This window comes from Gobio gobio (genome assembly GCF_949357685.1).
Source record: "Gobio gobio genome assembly, chromosome: 4".
Classification (NCBI taxonomy): Eukaryota; Metazoa; Chordata; class Actinopteri; order Cypriniformes; family Gobionidae; genus Gobio; species Gobio gobio.
In genome coordinates, this window is record NC_137100.1 from 29,294,845 (window position 1) to 29,319,753 (window position 24,909).

At 37.6% G+C, this 24,909-nt stretch overlaps 1 protein-coding gene across 1 annotated transcript in view; it reads right to left on the bottom strand.

Annotated features, from left to right (window-relative positions):
* Positions 1 to 22,991, bottom strand: part of iqgap2 (IQ motif containing GTPase activating protein 2) — an 84,113-nt gene extending 61,122 nt beyond the window's left edge. Inside the window, exons 1-2 of the mRNA XM_079814776.1 lie at positions 22,706 to 22,991; positions 16,482 to 16,581 (exon numbers count right to left, since the gene is read on the bottom strand). Coding sequence (XP_079670902.1) covers positions 16,482 to 16,581; positions 22,706 to 22,787 — 182 coding nt within the window. The 5' untranslated portion in view covers positions 22,788 to 22,991. The remainder of the gene's footprint in view (positions 1 to 16,481; positions 16,582 to 22,705) is intronic.
* Between the last annotated feature and the right edge of the window lie 1,918 nt (positions 22,992 to 24,909).

Sequence of the window (24,909 nt, forward strand, 5' to 3'; positions counted from 1 at the left end):
ATAAAATCAACAAATGACTTGCTTTAACATGCATGCATGCTTTAAGGGGTACTTCAGCGCTGGGAAGATGAATATGTATTTAAACTGGGTCATTTATGTAGTAGAAATGTGAAATTATTTTTTATAAAAAATGTGAATTATTATTTTTTAATTATATGAAAGACAACAACTCCCAGAATGCACTTGCTTCGCTGCCCTACGAGGCCACTCCCAAAGCCACGGCTACTTGTTACATCTCTTGAACACCGCGGCACCGCCCCCACCCCACCGTCGTTTTGATATTCATAGTAATAAAATAATTTCGTTCAGTTAGAGAACAGACACTACCATTAAAAACTGAACGTGTCTTTTCAATAAAGTGTGAGTGAGCCAAACGAAAGGCACGGCACAAATGCAGCAGGAGTCAGATTTCATTCATCATGAAAGCGAAGAGCTGAGCAGAGCTGAGGTAAGTGCGGGCCGCGGCAATCATTCATGACGCGTGTCCAGTCTGGTGCGTTATCAGATCATGCCTATGGAAGCTTAACTTTCACAAGAATTAATTGAAAAGTTGAAACACTCACTTTGCTCCGTACCGCTCCGTTATTAATGCCCGAGCCAAGCGGCAGCGGCCGTGCGCATTTACTTTCTGTGAGTGAGATCCCACCCCTATGGGCGGGTTGAAAGCATGTGGAACTAGCTCCTTCTACTGGCTGTAGTCTATAGCCTCTGGCCAAAAAATCCTCCGATGACGCAAAATGACGATATTTGCGTCATCGGAGGATTTTTTCCAGAAATAAAATGCATAATTCTCTCATCTCAGGGGGATATGAGACGGGAAAGTACGATCATTCGAATATACTAGTGGGTTTATATAGATACAAAGCTTAATGCTAAATCACTGAAGTAACCCTTTAACATGCATTATATTTACTGAATATACTTCCAAGACAGAGATTTCTTCTGGAAAACAAGTGTGCGGCTTTAGAAATTACAGGTTAAACATTTAAATGAATTACAGAAGAAGAAGGGTTAAAGAAAACTTGAGCACACGATCAATTAATAAACACTTTGCACCATGTAAGGAAAAGTTAAAATGCACTATTATGCCTACGGGCATCAAAAATTATCTCTTTCAGCATCATAAAACATGAGTTAAGGCTATTTTTAAACTTGTTAAAGAAGCAAAAATGCAGCAATCAGGACATGCTTATAAAAAACGTATACCAGACTATAGTTCACTTGTTCTTCAGTTCAATAGATGACTGAGATCTCACATAGCTTCCTTACTAACAGCAAAACAATTGCAATTGCACAAGACGCCTTATCTATGTGAATATATTTTATATTTTGAATTAAACATTGTTTTCTTTCAAAAAATGTACCCAACAAAAAAATATTAGATTTATTAATATGCAATAACATTATACAGTTATAATATCATATTCATCATCATCATCATGGCTTGGCTTCGCAAACGAAGATTTAGGAAGGACATCCACGTCTTCTACAGGCACGCTGGTGGCTGACGAGGCCTATGCGGGACAGGCAGGTCCTGCCACATCGGCTGCCTGTCAAGGTTTGGTCCAGGATGGGTACTGAGGGGACATGGTTTTTCCTTCTTTTCCTTTTGTCCTCTATAGTGGCCCTACAGGGTATCTTCAAAGAGGGAGTTCTGACCCCGTACAGCACAATCTTTTTTTAGGCGGTGGTTCTCCATCCTGGAGACGTGCCCTGCCCAGCGGAGTTGTATCTTGAGGACCATGGCCTCGATGCTAATAACCTCCGCTGACTCAAGGACTTCAGTGTTGGCGACAAAGTCACTCCAACAAATGTTGGTACTCTTTTTGTGGTGCGGGCTGATGCAGAACTTCAGTCTTCTTTAAGCTGACTTCGAGGCCGAAGATCCGAGCAGTTTTTGCGAAAAACAGGACGTGATTCGCTGCATAGCTGCCTCTGTGTGAGCAAAGAGGGCGGCATCGTCAGCAAACAGCAGCTCTCGGATCAGTAGCTCCATGGTCTTTGTGTGGGCCTGCAGATGCCTCAGGTTGAACGAAAGCGGATGTATTTGTCATCAGCGTCTGTGGTCTGCTGGAGCATCATGCTGAACAAAATGGTGAACAGTGTCGGAGCAAGAACACAGCCCTGTCTCAAACCATTTGCAATAGGAAAGGGCTGTGGGAGGTTGTTGCTGTAATATAATATAATATATATATAATATTATGGACTAGTTTATTAGCCTGCAGTCTCAATAAGCATGCAGCAACTTCAGTTCCGTTTTCCAGATCACGGAAATTTACCTGGATCATTCAGCACAAGAAACTACCTTCTAAACTGGTTGCTAGTCAGTGACCAGCTGATAAAAGTGACCTTTGACATGTTCAGAGAAACTATAATGTCATGGCACCTACACTGGCATATCTTTTCTCTTGCCAGTGAGGGAATCTGGCATTGGGCCATGTAGAGCGACCCAACAAACTACTAACATAGTGTCTTGCCTTCAACTCACAAACATGGAGAAAGTGCCCCTATTACGCTATGTTTAGGTCCCATTTTGTATGGGGGGTTTATTACAACAGGATTACATGCGTCCAAGGTCAAAAAAACCTTTAATTTTCTCATAATGTAGTGTGCATTGAAGCGTCACCTCTTTTTTCACAGTGTCTGAAATGGTTCGATAAAGGATTCAGTTTCTCTAAACCCGTCCATTCCGAGAGACTACTTTGCTCTGATTGGCCAGATGGTCCAGTCTTTTGTGATTGGTCTGCTCCTTACAGCGCATGCCGGAAACGGAACGCCTTTTACTATACCTGAATTTTAACTCCGGAGGTTTCCTTGTACACACAATGATACGGACAGTAATGATGGCGGCGGTTTTACAGTATCAATTCAAGCCAGAGCCCTTGTCATTTGGAAGCGCATGCAAATTGTATTTACTTATGCAGCGCAGAAAACAGCTTCTTCTTAAAATGTCGACAATAAGAACAAAACTCTTCCAGGCCTCAGCTACAACAACAATAACTTGTTTATCCATTTTGATCTCCGAAACTCCAAAACAGCTATATACAGTAACACGTGAGTTGACATGAAAGGAAATATCAGAAAAAAGCATGATTGGGGCATTTTAAAAAAGATCCAATATCTGTACATCATAGGTCATCTATTTTACTGATTTATGGGTTATATTCTTAAATATAAGAGACTATAATCAGTGTTAGAACTAACGGATCTGGTTAGGTAAGAAACCTTACGCTAATACACTGAGGAAAGTTAAACTATGCAGTGAATCAGTTAAAATGCCAAAACTATGATAAACCTTTGGTTAATCATCTACTAAGTTACTCTTGAGTTGGGTGGCTTAACTGAGTGCATTAACATAGTCAAGAGTTGGTCAATTCTGGGGTCATAGGTGAGGTCACGGTACGCTCTGTTCATTCTGAGGTACAGCACAATCAGAGAGGATGCACTTGATTGTATTATGCCCGTAGTGGGTTACATAATGATATTATCCATCTGATATCTGATGCTTTCTTTAAATGGGCCAAAAGATGACAATCCTTGCATATCCATCCAGCTCTTTAAGTTGATTTAATTAAAGACAACACGACAATGGCAAAGAAAACATTCTGCCCAGACATGTGTCAGCAATTCCCCAGCCTCCCACAAACCCGGCTCTGTTTCAACACAGCCCATCTGCTGGAGTGCCTCTAAATCACACTTGTACATGAGATTGCATCAGTGATATCTAACCATGATTGTGACATATTATTTCAGTACAATATATCATGAATATGTCAGGAGAATAACAAGAACATTAACTATTTTAGGTCAAAAAATCAATATGTATATGCTTGCCATAAAAGAGGCTTAAACCGAGTAGCTATTTGCCAATAGAAAGTGGGCCTTTCAAAACAGAAAACATGTTTACATTCTGTCAGCTGATGGAGTTCGGGTTGCCTTGCCACTGTCACCTCTGGCTTGCTTAGTTGGGGTAACTTAATATTCAGCAATATTATTAATTTGACTGCACCGACACTATTGGATGAGAAACTGAACTGAGCTGGATAATGACATCACTGTTTTCTGCAGAACTGCTTTATACTAATTTAACTAATTTAATAATTGATGATCTTTTCAACAGAAATGAATCAACACTGAACTGACTTCAGCTGAACAATGGCACTGTTTTCTTTTAGAGCTGCTTTACAGCTGAATTGACCTGTGTTTGCATCATTTAATCATTTCTCTGTTTTCAATCTGTATTTTATACAGTGCTATATAAATAAAGGTTACTTGACTTTATATTTCACTGGTTACGATGACAGAGGAGGTCTTGAATTAAATATGAACAGTACTGATAAAGGATCAGTGAAACAGTTCAGTTACCATACAATTGTAGAAATGCCCTACTTGCAGATCAATTTGTCACCCATGATTAATGTACTCATTATTAAGCTGTGACATAAAAGAGCAAAATCAGTCCATTTCAAGCTTTTAAAACCCCTTCAGCCATTCTGGCAATGGTGAAACATCGACTATTCTACAGAGCAGTGGTTCTTGACTGGTTTTTCTTCAGCAAACCACCTAAATTTATTGAACAAAAATAAACAACAACAACAATATTTCTGTCCTTAAATTCAAACATTAAATGGTTCATTAAACATTATATGGCTATTTATTTATTTACTGATATTCCATTGCTTACAAAAATGTGTTCTGAATAGCCATCAATTGAGAAAGATGTTTATTAGACTACAGTACCAGAAAAGGCTAACTAGCCTATGCTAACCAACCAAATCTTGACCCCTTGGAAGTATCAAAGTGGTCATGTGACCTCTTTATTTCCTGTATTTATCATTTTAAACTTGTTTGTCAAAAGAAATATTTATTTAATCTGCAAAATTTTAAGGGCTGGCGATGCAAGTGTTTTTCGCTAGATTCATCCGGACGCAGTTATCATTTTCACATCCAGCGCCATGTTGTTTAAATAGCAAATGCACTCGCGCCCATCTGTTCGCCCATGGGTGTGCTGGTCTGAAAACGAGGTGTGTTCAGGTGCATCGTTGGCTCTTTGCTATTATGAGGCAACTGAAAACGACTGTGCCATTGACCAACAAAAACCTGGTCTAAAGTCAAGTCAAAGTTATTTAAAGGGCGCATTAGTAATATGCTCCTATAAGCAGGTGCACAACGCACGTACACTCTGCTTTTTATACACACAAAGGGATGTGCGGCAGCACACAAACATTTTTAAATATTTAAAATAAAACATTCCTCTCTGGAGAAGCGTTCACTCTTTCCGCTTGCAAATTCCGCCATGTAAATAGCGAATCCGCCATTGTGCAAGCGCAACTGGCTTTTGAAGGGAATGGGAGATGAGATTCTGATTGGTTTATTGCCTGTTACGTCAGGGCCGTAACCACCATAGTGTCACGTGTTGCGGCTGCAGAAAGCGCACACCGAAGGAGATGATGATAACAAAAGTCTTTAATCCGAGTAACAAGCAGAGAAGGTACAGAACACGTTCACACAAACGTGTATACGAACAATAACCGACGAAGGACTGAACAGAGAGTATAAATACACAGGGTGAAGGAGGGAACTAATAGACACAGGTGGAGATGATAAACTAATCAGGGACGAACAAGCACAGGTGAAGACAAAACAGAACATAATTGTGACATTACGCCCCCCTCGAAAAGGCACGTCCTCGCGTCGTGATGAAGAAAGTCAAACATGAGGAAAAAGGGCGGATGCTTCAGCGGAGGGCGTGAAACTGGTGATGGGCAGAATCCTGGAGTAGGCCGGCACAGGTACCATGGTGGCACTGACGGTAGGAGGATCCAGGGCGGAGTTCTGACTGCAGGGGCGGATGGAACCCTGGTACCGATCCGCGGAGGTGGAACCATGGTGAGGGGAGGAACCGGTCTCGAGGTGGAGATAAGGGCCGACGGACCTGGGCGACATCGCAGGCCTGGAAGTCTGGACTGAGATGTGACGGGGACTCGGATGCCCGGAACGACGCTGTGGCGAGCGCGACCGAGGGGGAGGCTGGAGGAAGGGAGGAGCACGCTGACGCCATAGGGGCAAGTCCGAGGCAAAGGCTGTGCATGGACTGCCGGAGGCCGACCTGGAGTGACAAGGGAGCCCACCGGCATTTCCGGGCAGACGGGCCGCGGAGGTCATGAGGGAGCGAAGTCGAGGCGATGGCAACGGGCTGACAGGCCGAGGTGGAGATAAGGGCCTGGAGGCCTGAGGTCATGCGCTTAGATCGTTAAAATAGGACCCTTAGGTCACAAAAGGAAATATTTTAAAGATTGTTGTTAACCAAACAGTTTCAGTTCCCATTGACTTCCATTATATTTTTGGCCAACACAATGAAGCCAATGGGAACCGAAACGGTTTGGATACCAACATTCTTTAAAAAAAAATTCCCCTGTGTTTCGCACAAGAAATAACTTCATAACGATATGAGGGTGAGTAAATGATCACAGAATCTTCGATTTTTGGTGGTCTGAAAAAATGTGCAGCACCTTAAACAATGAAAATGTATGAGTGTTGCTGTATCAGGATATGTGGCAGCCCAGATCAGAAGAGGAGTATCCGGCCGTTGTGCACACCTCTCCCCGTCCCCGCTGCTCTCTACCAAACAATGCAGATGTCTGTTACACTGTCTATAAGAGATCTGACTGTGTACAGCATTCAGGCGACACTTTCCTGTGATTGTTAGACTCCAGAGGCTCAAACTGAAATAAACATTCAAAGCTTTGCTCCAGACTGGCCATGGCTCATAATAAACAGCTTTGACTAATATGTTGCTTGAACAGTTTAACATACTGTGAATCTACAAAAAAAGCTTGAGGTGAGTGTTCTGACAGCGAAACTAGAACACAGTGGGATAATATTGCTTCAGCTGGGGAAGAAGGAGCAAAGCAATGGATCAAAAATATCTATTTGGTTATAAATAGGACTGAGGCACAGAGGTCAATATTCTCTTTCATGACTTTTAACCTATTTTTCTGATTGTATGTGTCTGCTACTGAACTGAAAACCATTACCTGTACAAAACATAGGGTATGTGTGCTGCCTACTTAATTAAAAAAAAAGTGTTTTCTATTTTATGTACTTTAAAATGTAATTTCCTGTGATGGCAAAGCTGAATTTTCAGCATAATTACTCCATTATACTCATTACTTATTATTAATGTTAAAAACAATTGTACTTCTTAATATTTTTGCGGAAACTGTGGTTTTCTTTGAATGTAAAGTTCAAAAGAACAGCATTTATTTTAAATGAAAATCTTGTGTGACAATATAAATGTCTTTACTGTCACTTTTGATCAATGTAATGCATTCTTGCTGAATAAAATAATTTAAAAAAAAAAACCTTACTGACCCCAAACATATAGTATGAACGCTACTGTGTATTATTGAAACATAACCTTTATAAACCAGTTTTGGAGAGTTCCATCTTTCTCAATTCAAGTATGCCTGTTAGCAAGTAGTAACACAGAAAATAGCTGGCCAGAGGCATTAAGACGGTCACTGAGTGGACTGACTTGTCTTAAAATGACGTTGCATAGTAAATTAAAATGACTGTCAGTTAATGGAATTATGACAATAACACTTAATTTGCCCTATTTTTATATAAAGAGTTATGATTTCCCTTTTTCCAGACTTGGCAGACAAAGTAGACAAGTAGCGACAGTATAACCTGGAAAGATGAATGGAAAAAAATTTTACTGCAGCACTAAAGTAAACTCTAAAAAAAATCTTCCCTCAGAGATTGAGATTTACAAACTGCTAAAAGGAGACAATGGCATGAAGTCTAATTAACATGAAAAGTCTTAGATGTATAATAGACATGTTACTCACAGAAAACTGTTGTGATTAATAAGGTTTTTTACACAATGACAAAATTAGAAATGGAAAAAGTTTCACAACCAGGTCCCCCTATCTAAAATAATGCATGTTCTGTTTGCTTAAGTCAGCGGGTACAAAGTTTCCCATTCACTGTACTGGAAAGGGGTTGGGATTGTGTAAGATAGTATTTTGGTCAGCTACAACAAAAGTCCAATAGATATAGAATGGATATACAATTATATAAATTATGCATATCAGTTCACAGCTGTATAAAAACTAGGGATGAGGGCGACCCCTAGGAGGCCACAAAGGCATGCTGGGGAGTTCGCAGAAAAGTTCAGAGAAAACAAATGTAATAAAAAAAAGGAGAAAAAAAGGGTATTTTAAATGTTTTTTAATGATTTACTTCAATGTGTACACTACTAATATTATATTAGTATATTATATTAGTATATATTAATATTAGTATATTAATGTATACTAATATTTTCCATGTTTTTAATAGTAAAAATACAGTAAAAATTTGTAATATTGTAAAATATTATTATAATAAATTATTTAAGTAAAAAAGTAAATAAAAACCTTTTGAATGGTAGTATGTAAAAGTAAAATCTTATTAAATACAAAATAAGACAAATCTTTAGTATAAATGAATTAGAAATTATAGTGATTTTTATATTTAATTCAAATTAAATGGACAAAACCAAACATGTGGTAACACAAATCAATTTAAAAAATGTACAAAAGCTAGAACTGGTCAGGTGTAAAGAAGTCTGAGAATATTAAGGGTAGTAACATCTCTTTCCAGCTCTTTTCTGGACTTATAAAATGCTTTTACCAAAACCACCACACTAATTGGATGTTTTGATTTTTAAAGTCCTGCACAGCAGGCATCATATATTTAGTGAAACCTGTGGGCCTCTAGCTCTGACTTCTGACGTCTCAGTGGAACACAGGGATGACATGTTACTCCCTTGCTAACAAGCAGATTAGTGACCAGCCTTATAATCCTGATCCAACACGACATGATTCCCAGAACAGAGGCTTTACAACAAAGCCATGGCCAAAACTGCGCTGCCAGGAAAGTCAGGATGTGTAACAATTGATTCATTAATTCATTAACTTGCACACTTTGCTCTGATTTTACAATTTTCTCATCCTCTCATCCGACAAACCACACAGAATTTTGAACTATTGTATTGAGAAGTGAAAAAAATGTCCTCATCTCAGAACAATGCACACTGCAATACTCCCTCACATTCTTTCATGCTTTCATCAGATGTGGGTCAAGTTCCCAGATGCATTTAACTGCTCTCTGTGTCTTAACAGCAAAACGAGTCTCAACCCTCACAACTGGAAACGTGCTGGCCATGCACACAATATGCCTGGTTCATAACCTGAACATACACTACTATTCAAGAGTCTGGATTGGAATCAATAAGACCCTCCCTCTCTCTCTCTCTCTCTCTCTCTCTCTCTCTCTCTCTCTCTCTCTCTCTCTCTCTCTCTCTCTCTCTCTCTCTCTCTCTCTCTCTCTTTTAAGAAATTAATAATTTTATTCAACAAGGGTACAATACAATAAATTCTTTTGAACTTTCTAAAACCTGCAAAAAATATATATCAGTTTTCACAAAAATATTAGGCAGCACAACTGTTTTCAACATTGATAATAATAACAGTTTCCTGAGCAGTAAATCAGCATATTAGAATGATTTCTGAAGGATCATGTGACACTGAAGACTGGAGCAATGGCTGCTGAAAAATTCAGCTTTGACATCACAGGAATAAATTACATTTTAAAGTATATTCAAATAGAAAATAGTTATTTTACATTGTTTACATTTTATATGGTCAAAAATACGGTGAAATATTATCACAATTTGTGATAATATTTCACCGTATTTTTGACCATATAAAATGTAGCCTTGGTGAGCATAAGAGACTTTCAAAAACATTTAATTAAAAATATATACTGACTCCAAACTTTTGAACGTTAGTGTACACTTTGAAGTAAATCAGGCTTAATTTCTCTAAAAACATATTGGGAAAATTAACATTTAAAGTCATGGTTCAAGTTTAGTGATAAACAGTGATTTGATCCATATATTTCAAAGTGTAATAGCGTCAGGGCTGTGATACATGCTGACACAAAATGGCCCTAAAATACACTTAAGAGTTGCACATGAACAGGATTACTATGGGCAAGCAAAATATATGCTTCTAACCCTCCTGTGAAAAGTATTGTAAGCCTATTTAATTTTTCCATCCTGTTTAAAATAATATTGACTGATCAGAAATATAGAATACAATATCACATCATACTGATAAGTTATCACTGTGAGCACAGCCACATGCTACAAAAGATACCCTCTGAATAGGGCTGCAGAATATTGAAGAAACGATGCGATAACTTGTTAAACAATGCATTATTCTATATGCGACACGATAATGCTTTAAGTTTGTAAATTAAATATAAATTATATTTAAATATATTTAAAAACTGAAAATTATATAACCAACATACATGTTTCACATTCTATTTGTGAGAAGAAAGCATCCCTACAACTTCAAAAAGTAAACAGCAGTTTTACTGTAGCATTACATAAAAAGTAAGTGCCATTTTGACGTCATTGTAAACCAGTGGGGTTGTTTAGGGTTTCAGGTAGGCTTACATTAGGTTTATTTAAAGGGGTGATGAATTGAGAAATCAACTTTCCCTTGAGCCTTTGATATATAAAAGTTCATCGTGATATAAGAATATACTGTAAGTTTCAGAGCTGAAAACTTCCTTGTTAGTCAAAGAAAAGCTTTTATTGACACCAGGCCCAGAAAACACTCAATCTCAGAATATGTCGACCCTTGACGTCATCGTATGCTGAAATGCCGCCTCAAGCCCGCCCACCGACGCGTGGAGCTAAACGGGTCGCTACCGAGCAATAAACATGCCGGTTCCAGCTCATGTGCGTAAGACATTGCGCGTTTGTTCACTTCATTTCACCGCAGAATCGATTGTTAACAAGATGGCTGGATTTGCAGACATATTAAGATTAAAACACAATGTTGTGCCATCTATATTGGATCCGACAGGAATGGTGCAAAACACTTATGTAAGTAAAACATGTTTTTTATATGTGATAGTATTGCATTTTTACAGATCGTATTGATTATGTGTACGTGTCTAACTGAACATACCTTAGCATGCTGTCACAGGCTGGAGAATCCTTTATTTGAGGTGTTATTGGTTCATTCGTGATCAGACTTGGACTTGTAACGTTATGGGCCAGGGCTCGCAAACCCCAACATCCCGGGGCTATATGTTTTTCAGACGGGCTACCAAAACGTAAGCCCGGCCTGCCGACGGGCTATCTTAAATAGTGAAATAACATTTCTTTCTTGCGCGCGCGCGCGTGTGTGTGTGTGTATGGTTCGCGGTTATATTCACCGATCGGGCGGGCCAAGTAATAAAAAAATTACATTCCAATCAATCGCGAGTGGATGAGAGATTAATCATTTTGTTTGTTTGATAGACATTTTGCGAGCCCTGTGAGCGTTTCCCCACACGCTTTCAAAACAATTCCCACATGTACTGAGGAGAGCTGAAGCTCATTCAATATGCAAATCTTATCCAATTCTAGCCATGGGCGTTTACTTCCAAGTCTTCAGTGCGGCATGCCCATAAAATCTGAGGGTTTCTTGAGAGAGCTTAATTTCGTTATTTTACTAACCCAAATAATGACCCATCCGTGCTAGGTTGCACGTGAGGGAAAAAAGTAGCTTCCTTCCACTTAAGAAGAGTTGTGCACTTTTTATTTTAATATATCTCTTTACATAAATACCATTTTTTACTTCAAAACTATAATTTCGTTACGAACCCAGTGTTTTGTATGTTAATGCTGTTTTACGTGAATAATACAGAGTGAAGCACAAAGCTTTGTTTACAAAGGAAATAAATTCGCAGCCATGAATGGATTTATGTCGAATGAGAGAGGTAGGCTGAGCCCAATTTAAGATTTGTCAGCTTTTTTATTCTTTTTTTGCGATTTCCGTGAATTTTAACAATAGGCCTAACGTTAGTCCATTTTATCCCACATGGACATACATCTCGTTTCTTTTCTCAAATCTTCACTCGCGTCGCACCCATTTTCGCAGGGAATTATAAACGTTTCTTCCTTTCGTTTATTTATAATTAAGTCTATTATACCCATTCAAGTCCTTTACTGTGGGAAAGTAGAAAAACACTGTATGACGAATTGGCTACCTTTTTACTTAATTTTAATTAACACAGTTTGTGCTTGTTATTAGATTTGGTAAGACGCGTCATGTTTATTTGAATAGCGCATTTCACACACACAGGTGTACAGTGTACACTTTGAAGTACAGTGAATAATCAAACATAGCTTAAATATCTTGACCCTGTGGAAGATCAAATTTGCTCTTACATTTTACATTTACATTTATGCATTTGGCAGACGGTTTTATCCAAAGCGACTTACATTGCATTCAAGGTCCACATTTTACTTTTTTGTCAGTTCTTGCTTTCCCTGGGAATCGAACCCATGACCATCGGCACAACCCTAAATTGTAGGGTAACGCAGAGCTGTTTTACTTGGTTAAAACAATCACACTAAAATACATTTGAGTGTGTTGAATGTTATAATGTTGCTCTGTGCGTTCGCTCAGTGGCTGCTATGAGACACCTGTTGCACATTTCAGTAAGCTAGATCGAGAGAATATCATACTAAAAGCTGGATGACTTGTGTTCCTAAATGGAATGCAATTTATTTTAAATTATATTGTATGATGGAGAAAATTTTGTATTACTGTTACTACAAATAAAGCTATTTCTGATTATGCTATGTTAGCCATTTGACAAAATAGTGTTGTCTCTGAGGCATGGTACAAATGTGGTAAAATCAAGAAAACAAGATATTCAAATAATAAGACTATGAGCAATATAAGTTGAAACAGTTGCTCACCTGTATAATAAAACGCATAATATAATAAGAATCTTTGGTGTTTTTATGGTTGCAACGGAAGTAAAACCAGAAATTGAGAATAAGGTGAATATTGATAATATATATAACATTGTTTTAGTGTTTTTTTTATTTTATTTTTATTTTAATTAAAAAAAAACATATTGTGCCTTTAAGTTCATGTCCATAGTAAATCTTCAACTTTTTACAGTAGAAGGACTCTGAGTATCATAAAAGTACTGTAGTCCCTAATCTTACCTAATCTTACCTCTACCTTTTATAAGTTTACCCAAGATTCTTTAAGACAAGTCATTTCACTTGGGCCCTCCAGGGCCCTATGCTGATTTCCTAAAAGAGTTTGCAGACTTTCTCTCAGATCTATTGGTCAACGTCGATAAAGCATTAATTGTTGGAGATTTTAACATACACGTAGATAACACAAATGATGCGTTAGGGGCTGCATTTACAGATCTATTAAATACCTTTGGGGTCAAGCAAAACGTCACTGGTCCCACTCATCGTCTTAATCACACACTACATTTAATTATATCACATGGAACCAAGCCAACCGATATAGATATTATACCACAAAGTGATGTTGTCACTGACCATTACATGGTAACTTGCATACTGCGTACTGCTGAAATCTGTCATGTTGCGCCACGTTATCGACCAGGCAGAACAATCCTTCCAACCACTATAGATAGATTCTCAAATACCTTACCTGATCTGTCTCAGCTGCTAAGTGAACCCAAACAAACAGATGAACTAGAGGAAAAGACTAGCAGTATGAGCACCATTTTCTCTAGTACATTAGAAATTGTTGCACCAATTAGATTAAAAAAGGTTAGAGAGAAAACTAAAGCACCATGGTACAACAGTGCTACACATGTTATCAAGAGAGAAACTCGTAACTTAGAGCGTAAATGGAAACAAACTAATTTAGAGGTCTTTAGAATCGCGTGGAAAGATAGTATGTCACATTATAAAAAGGCCCTAAAACCAGCCAGGGCTGAGCATCTCAGCAAACTAATAGAAAATAACCAAAATAATCCAAGGTTTTTATTTAACACTGTGGCTAGACTAACAAATAAACAAGCATCGCCTGAACAAAATATTCCGTTACAGTTTAGTAGTAATGATTTTATGAATTTCTTCACTGAGAAAATAGAAAGCATCAGAAACAAAATTGTAAATGTACAATCTTTAATGATGTCTTATGATTCAACCGCAATTATCGCCCCTCAAGAACTACTACACCGCTTTACAACTATAGGACAGGAAGAGCTAAATAAACTTATCATTGCATCTAAACCAACAACATGTTTATTAGATCCAATACCCACTAAACTACTGAAAGAGTTGTTACCTGTAGTGGAAGAGCATCTTCTCAATATTATTAACTCGTCTTTATCTTTAGGTCATGTTCCAAGAATATTCAAGTTGGCAGTCATAAAACCTCTCATTAAGAAGCCACAATTAGATCATAATAACCTAGCAAATTACAGACCAATTTCAAATCTTCCATTCATGTCTAAAATACTAGAAAAAGTTGTGTCCGTTCAATTGTGCTCTTTCTTGCAAGAAAATGATATCTATGAAAAATTTCAATCAGGATTCAGGCCGCATCACAGCACAGAAACCGCGCTCGTTAAAATCACAAATGATTTACTTCTAGCTTCTGACCAAGGCTGTATCTCAATACTAGTTCTACTCGATCTTAGTGCTGCGTTTGATACTATAGATCATAAACTACTCTTAGATCGACTTCAAAATTATACTGGTGTTCAGGGACAGGCATTAAACTGGTTTAGATCGTATTTATCAGACCGCTACCATTTTTTGTCTGTCTAAATGGGGAAAAATCAAAGATAACGTCAGTAGACTATGGGGTGCCGCAAGGATCCGTGCTAGGCCCTCTGCTATTCTCAATATATATGCTACCACTTGGTAATATTATAAGAAAACATGGAATTAATTTCCACTGTTATGCTGATGACACTCAATTATATATTTCATCACGACCAGATGAAAACGCTAAATTATCTAAACTGACAGCGTGTGTTGAAGATATTAAATACTGGATGACGTGTAATTTTCTGCTATTAAATTCAGATAAAACGGAGGTATTACTTATTGGTCCAAAAAACTGCCCACAAAACCTCTCACAATACAACTTTAACTTAGAAGGATGTCCTGTCACTTTATCCGCTACAGTAAAAGACCATGGTGTTATATTAGACCGCAACTTGTCTTTCGAAAATCATATTTCATATGTTACAAGAACGGCATTTTTCCACCTTAGAAACATTGCTAAGCTACGTAACATGCTATCTATTTCTGATGCAGAAAAGTTAGTTCATGCATTCATGACCTCGAGACTAGATTACTGTAATGCTTTATTAGCTGGTTGTCCTGCATCATCAATAAACAAGCTACAGTTAGTCCAAAACGCAGCTGCTAGAGTTCTTACTAGGTCAAGAAAATATGATCATATAACACCAATTTTATCATCTCTACACTGGTTACCTATTAAGTTCCGTATCAATTACAAAGTATTGCTACTGACCTATAAAGCCCTAAATGGTTTAGCTCCAGTGTATTTAACGGATCTTCTATCGCCCTACAATCCATCGCGCTCTTTAAGATCACTAAACTCGAGGCTTCTGGTCATTCCTAGGATATCTAAATCCACTAAAGGAGGGAGGGCATTTTCACATTTAGCTCCTAAACTCTGGAATAGTCTTCCTGATATTGTTCGAGGTTCAGACTCGCTGTCCCAGTTTAAAACTAGATTAAAGACGCATCTCTTTGGCCAAGCATTCACATTATAATTACCTTTTATACTACAGTTAAATCGGATCAAAAGCATTAATATTCTGAACAACAGCTATGCTAATTATTTCCCATCTGCTTTTCTGTTGTTATCTCGAGACACTAGTCCCGAGGTAACTAGTTCGTCAGCTCCAGTTTGTATCCAGCCTCTCATGGAGACTTCAGATGCCCCAACACCTGTGATGAGACGACTCGACGCCTGTGAAGAGACGACTCAACGCCAGCGTTGTTATGGCCTAAAATAATACATGATTGATTAACTTATTCTAACATTTTTATTTAACATTCTCTTTCTAACATTTTTCAATGTACATTTATGAAATGCACTTTCTGTAAAGCTGCTTTGAAACAATGTGTATTTTGAAAAGCGCTATACAAATAAATTTGAATTGAATTGAAAAAAATTTTAATTGGTGGCCATCTTTGAAACGCCACTCGGGAAGCTAATTTAGTCATGCAAGTACATCTCTGTGAATGGGGAAACATCAAATTCTCCAAAGCTGTTCACTAATCTTATGATTAAATGTCATATTTGAAATCACCAATGAAATCTGACTCATACATTTTGTTTCTAAAAACTCATGACAAAAACAGCAAATGCACGTGTGCAGTCATAAGCGCACGTCTCAGAGCACTGACTGTTCCTATATCAACCAGAGCTTCTGAAGGCAGCTGCAGTGATGCCATGACTTTACCAATTGTTGATTGGCTCTTTATTTAGAAGGCGGCACTTATTCTGCCATAAAGTCTATGGTTTACACAATATTGTATTTTTATCTGGTCCCATGACAATTGCTCAAATTTATCTGTGGCATGACAAACTTCTACTCACTGTTTGGCTTCCTCTAAGTGACAAAGGTATTCATATGCAATATTCTGCCTCCTCCTCTCGTCCATTTCTTCCGCTGACAGCCTCTCATCGTCCACAATGGCTGTAGGATAAACAAAGGAAAATAACAGTTGGAGAATGCAAGAATAGAGTTTTTCCCATACTGGTTGAATAACACATCAGAACGCTGAGGGTGACATTTTCCTCTCCAGTTTAATCAGCTAACTGTAGCACAGCCAACACAACAACCACTAGACACACTATGCCAAAAGGTATTGAATGAATCTGATGGTGTGTAGCCAAGTTCCATTCTGCTGATTATATTTTATTCAGACTTTGTGTGTTTCAGACAGCTGTTGATTAAAGTCACACAGGAATTAGATTTTAACAGCATGAACTGGAAAAAGTGCTCAAGTGATTTGTTATGAAGGAAAGAAGTGAATCAGAAACACACCACACTTAAACCCCTTTAAGATCAACCAGACAAAACAATGAATGTGTGTGCAAGCTTGAGTAATTTTACACAATATACACGTGCAGAAATAATCAGCAACTCTTTCATCACTGTCAGCGGTATGTGAAAGCATCAGGGAGTGACCACCTTACGTCTGGCGGACGTCAGCTGTCAGTACTGTAGCATTACGAAAATATTTGTGACCCTTACGTGATTGCAACTACATTCCCTCTCTGCCACCTTTATCTTCAGTTCACAACACTGCCGAGTTCAATGCAATCGCTTTATTTATGGTTATGCAGAGCTGAGTTTTTTGAGGAAAACATTCCAGGATTTTTCTCCACACCATTGACTTCCATGGCAACCAAAATGTTGAAGGTCCAAATCAATGCAGTTTCAAAGGGCTTCAGAGGCTCTGCGCGATCCCAGACGAGGAATAGGGTCTTATCTAGTGAAACGATCTGTCATTTTCAAAGAAAATTAAAAATGAATATACTTTTTAACCTAAATTGCATCTTCTTGCGCTGCTCTGCAACGTGCCAAGGATTGCGTTCAAAGTGCACATGCAAAGACTAATACAAACGTCCTTTAGCATAAAAAGGGTAAAACAATGATGTCGGATGATTTTAAAGTTGAAGATGGAGTATTTTTTGATAAAGGGCGTTTGTATTCACACGTTCACTTTGGGCGGTACTTCCGCCTACATCGAGAGTGACCTTTTCAATCACTGGCAATCATTGGCGAGCTGCAGAGCAGCGCAAGATGAGCAATTTAAGTTAAAAAGTATATAAATGTTTGTTTTTTGTTTTTTTTACAACCGATGGTTTCGCTAGATAAGACCCTATTCCTCATCTGGGATCGCGCAGAGCCTCTGAAGCCCTCCGAAGCCCTTTGAAACTGCATCAATTTGGACCTTCAACGGTGCTTTGGAAGTCAATGGTGTGCACTGTGCAGAAAAATCCTGGAATGTTTTCCACTAAAAAAAAACTTATTTTCTTTTCGACTGAAGAAAGAAAGACATGAACACCTTGGATGAGAAAAATATCAGGACATTTTTATTTTGAAGTGAACTAATCCTTTAAGTCACATGATGAATATTATTGCATTAGATACAAAATATCAAAATAATGATACTAGGTCATTCCATGTCAACTCAAACAGTCACTGGCTAAAAAATATATATATATTGATCATTTCTTTTCTGGTGAAAGACATACATAAATATTAACTGTCATTGATGAATATTTACTGAGTAATCCACTATTTTGTAGAGGGGGGATTGAAAATGACAATTTTCACCTGAGATTTGCAGCCAAATCACAGGGGGGAGTAAAAGTGACTTTAGAAAATTGGCAGCCTCATTATCTCATTTTTTTAGGTAGGTCTATTAGTTGACTTTGATTGAGCAATCTTTGTTGCATTATATGCCAATGGCGACAGTTCAAAAATGGGAATGTTTTTCCACCAAAGTATGCATGCCTGTAACTCAAGAAGTGTTATATCTTAATATCCTTTTAGATTTTTAAACTTTTCTTTTGGTATCTCAATTTTTTAGGCCCTACATGGTTTATTTCCAGAGATATTTATGGATTTCAATGGCTCTTTGAGTAAATTGTTATATTATACACATTTTCAGGGGTCAAAAACCAAATGTGGGTTTTGTACCTTGTTGTATCTTGTTTCTCTTAGAACATTCATGTCTGAGAACCACAAATATACATTTTCCAGTTTGCATGCCTGTAACTCTAGCCCCCCGGTTTCACAGACAAGGCTTAAGCTAATCCCAGACTAAAATCCATCATAATGTCCTTTTAAATTCTGGTTCTCATTTGTAAGGCCCTATATGGTTCAATCCCAGAGATATGGAGAGATCCCAATGTGACTATGTTCAATTTGTTTGAATTTTACCCATTTTCAGCGGTTGGAAACCAAATGTGGGTCACTTTGTTTGCATACAGCTTATTGTATTTAAAGAATAAACTCTGAAAAACAAATGGTAACACTTTATTTTAGGGTTCAATTCTTGCTATTAACTAATAGAGTATTAGTAAGCATACATATTACTGGGATATTGGCTGTTTATTAGTACTTATAGAGCACATATTAATGTCTTGTTCTGCGTGACCTTTTTCTACATCCCTTAATCAATACCTAAACTTAAACGCTACACAAACTACCTTACTAACTATTAATAAGCAGTAAATTAGGCGTTCATTGAGGAAAAAGTTGTAGTTAATAGTGAATATGTGTACTACACCCTAAAAAGAAAAGGTTCTATATGGCACCAAAAATGGTTATTGGCTCGTAATCATAGGGGAACCTTTTTTAGTGCTATATAGCACCAATTTTGGTGCTTCAGTGGTTCTTCACCGGTTCTTTGACTATGGTGCTAAAGCACCTCTGAAGAACCGCTGAAAAACCACTGAAGCACCAAAATTGGTGCTATATAGCACTAAAAAAGGTTCCCCTATGATTACGAGCCAATAACCATTTTTGGTGCCATTTGGAACCTTTTTTTTTAGAGTGTAGTATATTGTTATCAAACAAATAATATTGAAAGCAGAAATCTATAGTAGAATTTGTCCCCTTACAAATAAAATTAATCTAATCTAAATCTATGTTTCACTATAACATTTACTTGTTATTTAATCATTTATTGTAATGGCATGGAGCTGCCGCTTACAAACACTCACCAATCACGTGATGTAACCAACACAATCATATTCAGTCCTGGGTAAAATCAGGACTGGATTTCAAATATGTATTCTATTTTGAACTTGCATGTTACTAAAAAATACAAATTAGTGTGTAAGGCTGTTTTGAGCTGTTTTTGAGACATCCTGTGACCCAACACATCAACATAACAAGCATACAGATCAACTGTCAACCACATCTCACCATCAAAAGACCAGTACAGAATTTCACAATCTGTTGCGTTTACCACAGAGCTCATGATTGATTCTGAGAATCCACTAGCAGATGTAGTTGCACTACGTCAGTTGGTTTAATAAGTTATTTGATTATACAATCGCCCATCACTTGACTAAAATATATGATGATTCTCCACAGCCTGGTGGAGCCCAGGTGAAACATCAATAAAATAGTAAAATATGACACTTATTATGACTCTAAGTGAAGAAGGCCACATCCATTCTCAAAAGCAAAAGACAAAAGACCAATTCAGTCCAAAAGAAACCTAAAGGCACCTAAAGAGAACTTGTGATGCTCTGACACACAATGAGAAGCTCATTTTTAGAGCAGACTGAGCACAAGACTGTCCACCTACCAAGTGTTTTCACAATCCTCACTCATCTAGTAATAATTAAGCTTGCTGACACACGGTCACATGCTGGCCTTTGTTCGAGTAAATGAGATTCAATCATGTAATAGCAAACAACACTGCAAATTTCTCACCCTGTCGCACAGGCTCAGGCTTGCCAGTTAACCTCTGTGGGGATTCATTATGTAGGTCAGCTTTATCACCTTAAATCTGTCCCACAGACAATAAACTCAATATTTTGAAAACATGGCAACAAAAGTGGGTTCAAATAAAAGCATCTGTGCATTTAAAATGTTATAATCATGAAAGAACAATCCAACAGCCACTTGAGGAAACATCGGAGATTCAGGAGCCAATTATAGTAATAGATACTACCATTCAAATGTTTGGTTTCAATAAGATTTGTATTAAGAAAAATTAAACCGTGTATTCATCAAGGATGCTTTAAATTGATCAAAAGTGACAGAAAATATTATAGAAAATATTTATAAAAGCTGTTCTTTAAGAATTCATCAAAGAAAAAACATGTGTGGTTTCCACAAAAACAGTAAGCAGATGTTTCTTGTTCAACTGTTTCTTGAGCAGCAAATCAGCATTAGAATCATTTCTGAAGGCTCATCTCAAAAACATTCAAACATCTTAACAACCGTAAAAGTTGGAACACTAGTGTACATCGTGCCAGCAACCGCACCACACTTATATTGGTTGTGAGTGGGACGTCTGTTAGTAAACTGTGGCCATCCAATCTCTCATATCAATATGTGGTCACAGCTACCTCACATGATAATAATGATAAGATTGTAGGGCATTTTAGTTTTCATTCCTCGATATGTAATTTCCTGTATATTTCCTGCACAGTCCTCAACCAAAGGATGTCATTTCTTGTGATGCATACTTTGACACAACCATTTATCTTCAAACTAACAGCATAAGACACATGGAATAGTTGTACAACAGCTTTCTGGAGCTAAATGCAATATGAGAATGTGTTGTCATATCTAAAAATCTGCTTTTTATGAATAAAAAAGGCAATCAATATCAAAAAGGCTAATGTAAACACCCTAGCAGAATGAAACCAGCGGCCTTGTCAGCAGTTTAGCTGGAATGTGATCTCGGTGCCAGTGTTGACACGAGTTAAGTAAACTTCTTTTAAAGAGCCGACAAAAAGTACATCTCTCAACCTTGATTTGATATAGTGGAGTTAGTCTCAAACTAGCAGTTTCTGACACGCAACCAACTAGCAGTTCACACCAGAATCAAACGTGTGCTACCCAAACACCATCTTGAACATTCTTCATCATTCTAGATATACGCAGTATAGACATGATGACGTCTTGTCTTGCCATTGCCAGCATGGTGCAATGTGTGTGTGTTTAATAAAACCTGCACAGATAAACTCCTCAAACAGAATTCCTCAAGTATCTGAACTGTACAGACTGTTAGGTGCTTTTACAAAGGGCAGAGGTAATGTTTAACTGGAGAAAACTATCATGGAGATTCTCTTTGCTCAGGCCACAGCATGAGATCGAATGCCTACGGATCTAAGGATACACAAGTACCTCTGAGGCAACATCCTATTCTTTTTTGCATATTTGAAGGGCTCAAAAGACATTTTTAATGTTTCAGAGTGTCTGTCTTGTAAGTTAGCACATTACTATCATGGCGTCTTGACGAAAAATGGGAAGTGGTTGTGACAGAAATATAACAGGTAACTGAGTTAAATGATATAGACTGATAATCATATCCTCTATTGGTTCAGTCTACCTCTGAACGTTTAACTCTTAATGAATAAGTAACACTTATTTAATGTATTGTGTGCAATAAATTACTCAATATACCACACACATACCATACTTTAGCCTACATGCCAAGATCATATCAGTTATTAAACACAGAAATAATCAGTATTGCTCATATATCAATCTTGCATCTCTAGATTAAACTTACCTTTGTGTTAAATACTAGTGAGAGGCTGATAAATCAGGAGTATGAATTCAAATACACATTTCCTGAACTCTAAAAAATGCTTGTTCGTGTAACCTAATAAAAGTTATTTGGCTTCATTTAAGACCAAAATATTATTTTAAATGAATACCGCAGTAGGTTAAACCAATGAAAATAATTTGTAAGCATCAGGTCAGGTAGAAATAGATCCTAAGGCAAAAATTTGACTACATGCTACCACATTTTACAGTGTGCTTCCAAATATTTCTGAATAATCATTGAGAAAATATTTTTAATATATATATATATATTGCCTAAATAAATATTATGTAAATATCATGCATGTAGCCTATATATCCAGGGGGGAATCACCCAAACTAACCACTGCACTGATCATGGATGCCAGATTACTGTTGCAGATACTCGCTGGCCAACTGTCATGGACATTGGGCACTACAGTAAATTCACATTCAATTTATACTCATTTCGTTTCATAATATTAATAGAGTAGTTTCATAACTGACATGAAGTGAAGTGGCTCTTACTTACATCCATATCGTGGTCTGAGAGAGTTTGCACCGTCTTCATGGTACATCCTGCTTCCTCTGAAACTCTGCTGAGCTTCTACCATAAACTGCGCGAGGACTTACTCACTTACTTCAGACTTCTCAAGAGAGCAAAACAAAATCTACTCCTTTTGTCATAGCATTGGTGCCCAGCAAAGCGCCGTACCCATTAGAATTGAGAAGCTTTCGCTTACTGCGTCTCTTCCTTTGCCTGTCAACCTGATCAAACCCCCTGAGAGCTCGCGCTGAAGCTCTGACTCTGACACTGTACGCGGCTCCACCTGCTGGCGCGTGACGCATCTTCTGGACTCAAACATTTATTTACACTATTTGCAATTTTGTCCACAAAAGTGTTTGGACACTTAAGATATACTTAAAAGTATGAATGAAATTGGATTATAAAACAAAACGAAACGTTTCTGTATAGAGCAAACACTTTAAGCAAAACTCTCAAATATATCAAGTTCTCTCAATATAAATTAACAAACAAATACATGGAAGTGTTTTCAATTATACAATAATATCAAAAAATAGAAACACCCGTTGTTACTCTGCATGGATACCTGTGTGAAGTAAACTTACATAAAAGTAAACCTAAAAATAACAATGCACATGATTATAAGTCATTGCAAAAATGCTAGTTCAGAGGAAAAGCTCAATCATTATTTGTACAGATGCCTCATGGTTTTATATTCTGTATCTAATGTGACAGATGGGCTTTTCATTTTAGAGTAAAAATTATATTTTCAACGAAATATGTGCAGAAACCACAGCCTACCTCCTGCAGATGTCACTGTTGTATTACATTTGAAGAACCAATCCAAAACAACAAAATATGGTGAAAGTAAGATCCAAGTAGGCTAAGGCTCATTTTCTCAGTGATCTTTGAGTGTGTTAAAATCAAAAATGTTGTCCTGCTATGCCCATTAAGGTCCCCCACTAAGTGTCAGGAGGAGAGGGGGGCAACACATAAAAAAAATGTGTTGTTTTTTAGGATAGGTAGGAGTTTAACTCTACTGAAAATATTTGTGTTGCATTCATCTTATCAGTCATGAAAAATTCTAATCTTCATCCCTATAAAGTCTGCCATATTACACTTTTAGAAAACTTTATTTTTGTGCCTGCGTAATATCCTTTGCAGCAACACCTCTTCTCCTTCTCTGGTGAAGTGTACTGGTGTAAGAGCAGGGCAACCTGTCAATCAAATGACATCACAGCAATAGCAAAGCACAACCATCCAATCAATTCCAGATGGACAAAATTAAATCCTGTCCTAAATTTTTTTCTTGTTCAAGAAGTTGTTTTACTTGGATATATGTCACAATAGGGAAGAAGAGACTATTTGGCTATAACAACTTCCAACGTTCACGCCATATTGTAATTACCTTAATTAAGCGATTCCGACATGTAAAAAGCATCCTCGTAGAACTAATAATTACTTGTAGTTGTAGGAATTTTCTGAGAGCTCTGATTTATACCACGTTACCAATACAGATTCATATTGGTCTTGATAGTGTTGCCATAGAAACACTTAAAGGGTAACTAAACCCTAAACCAACTTTTTTTAGTTAATGATCTGTAATACTGGGGCTTTATTAATACTGTTCATTGATTTGAGTAAATGTTTTGACATTTGAGTATAAAGTGTTTTAATTTTATAAAATATGGTGTAAAACCGCCAAAGTGCTGCCCTCTTAAGGTTGAACGGTGGCTACTGCAGTTGAATTTTCCTATTGGACGTTGTGGTACATCGTGACGTAGGATGGTACCTCCAACGGCTCACTATCCGCGCCCCTGGCACGAGCTCACCACGCCCTCAGAAATGTTTCCCCCAATCACATGAGGAGAACGGCTTCACTCCTGTATGAACTGTCATGTTACATGAAGTAAACATTAGGCTTGTTCGACTTCACCCAGCGATGCGCAGACCGATCAAGCCTGTAGTGCTTCAATCAGAAATTGAAGCTTTCGCGCCTCGCGGTCCCAGTATAGCTCCTAAACCCCGCCTCTCCATGTATTAGAATGGGCGCGAGACACACTAAACAATTTAATTACACTTCAAATAATTGGTTTCTGTCATTTTAGGCAGTTTTTATTACAATAATTTCATTTCAATTGTTCGTTTTTTAAATAAGTTTAGTTTTAGTGAGTTATTTGATGCTATAAAAACGAGGGGTGTGACGTCAT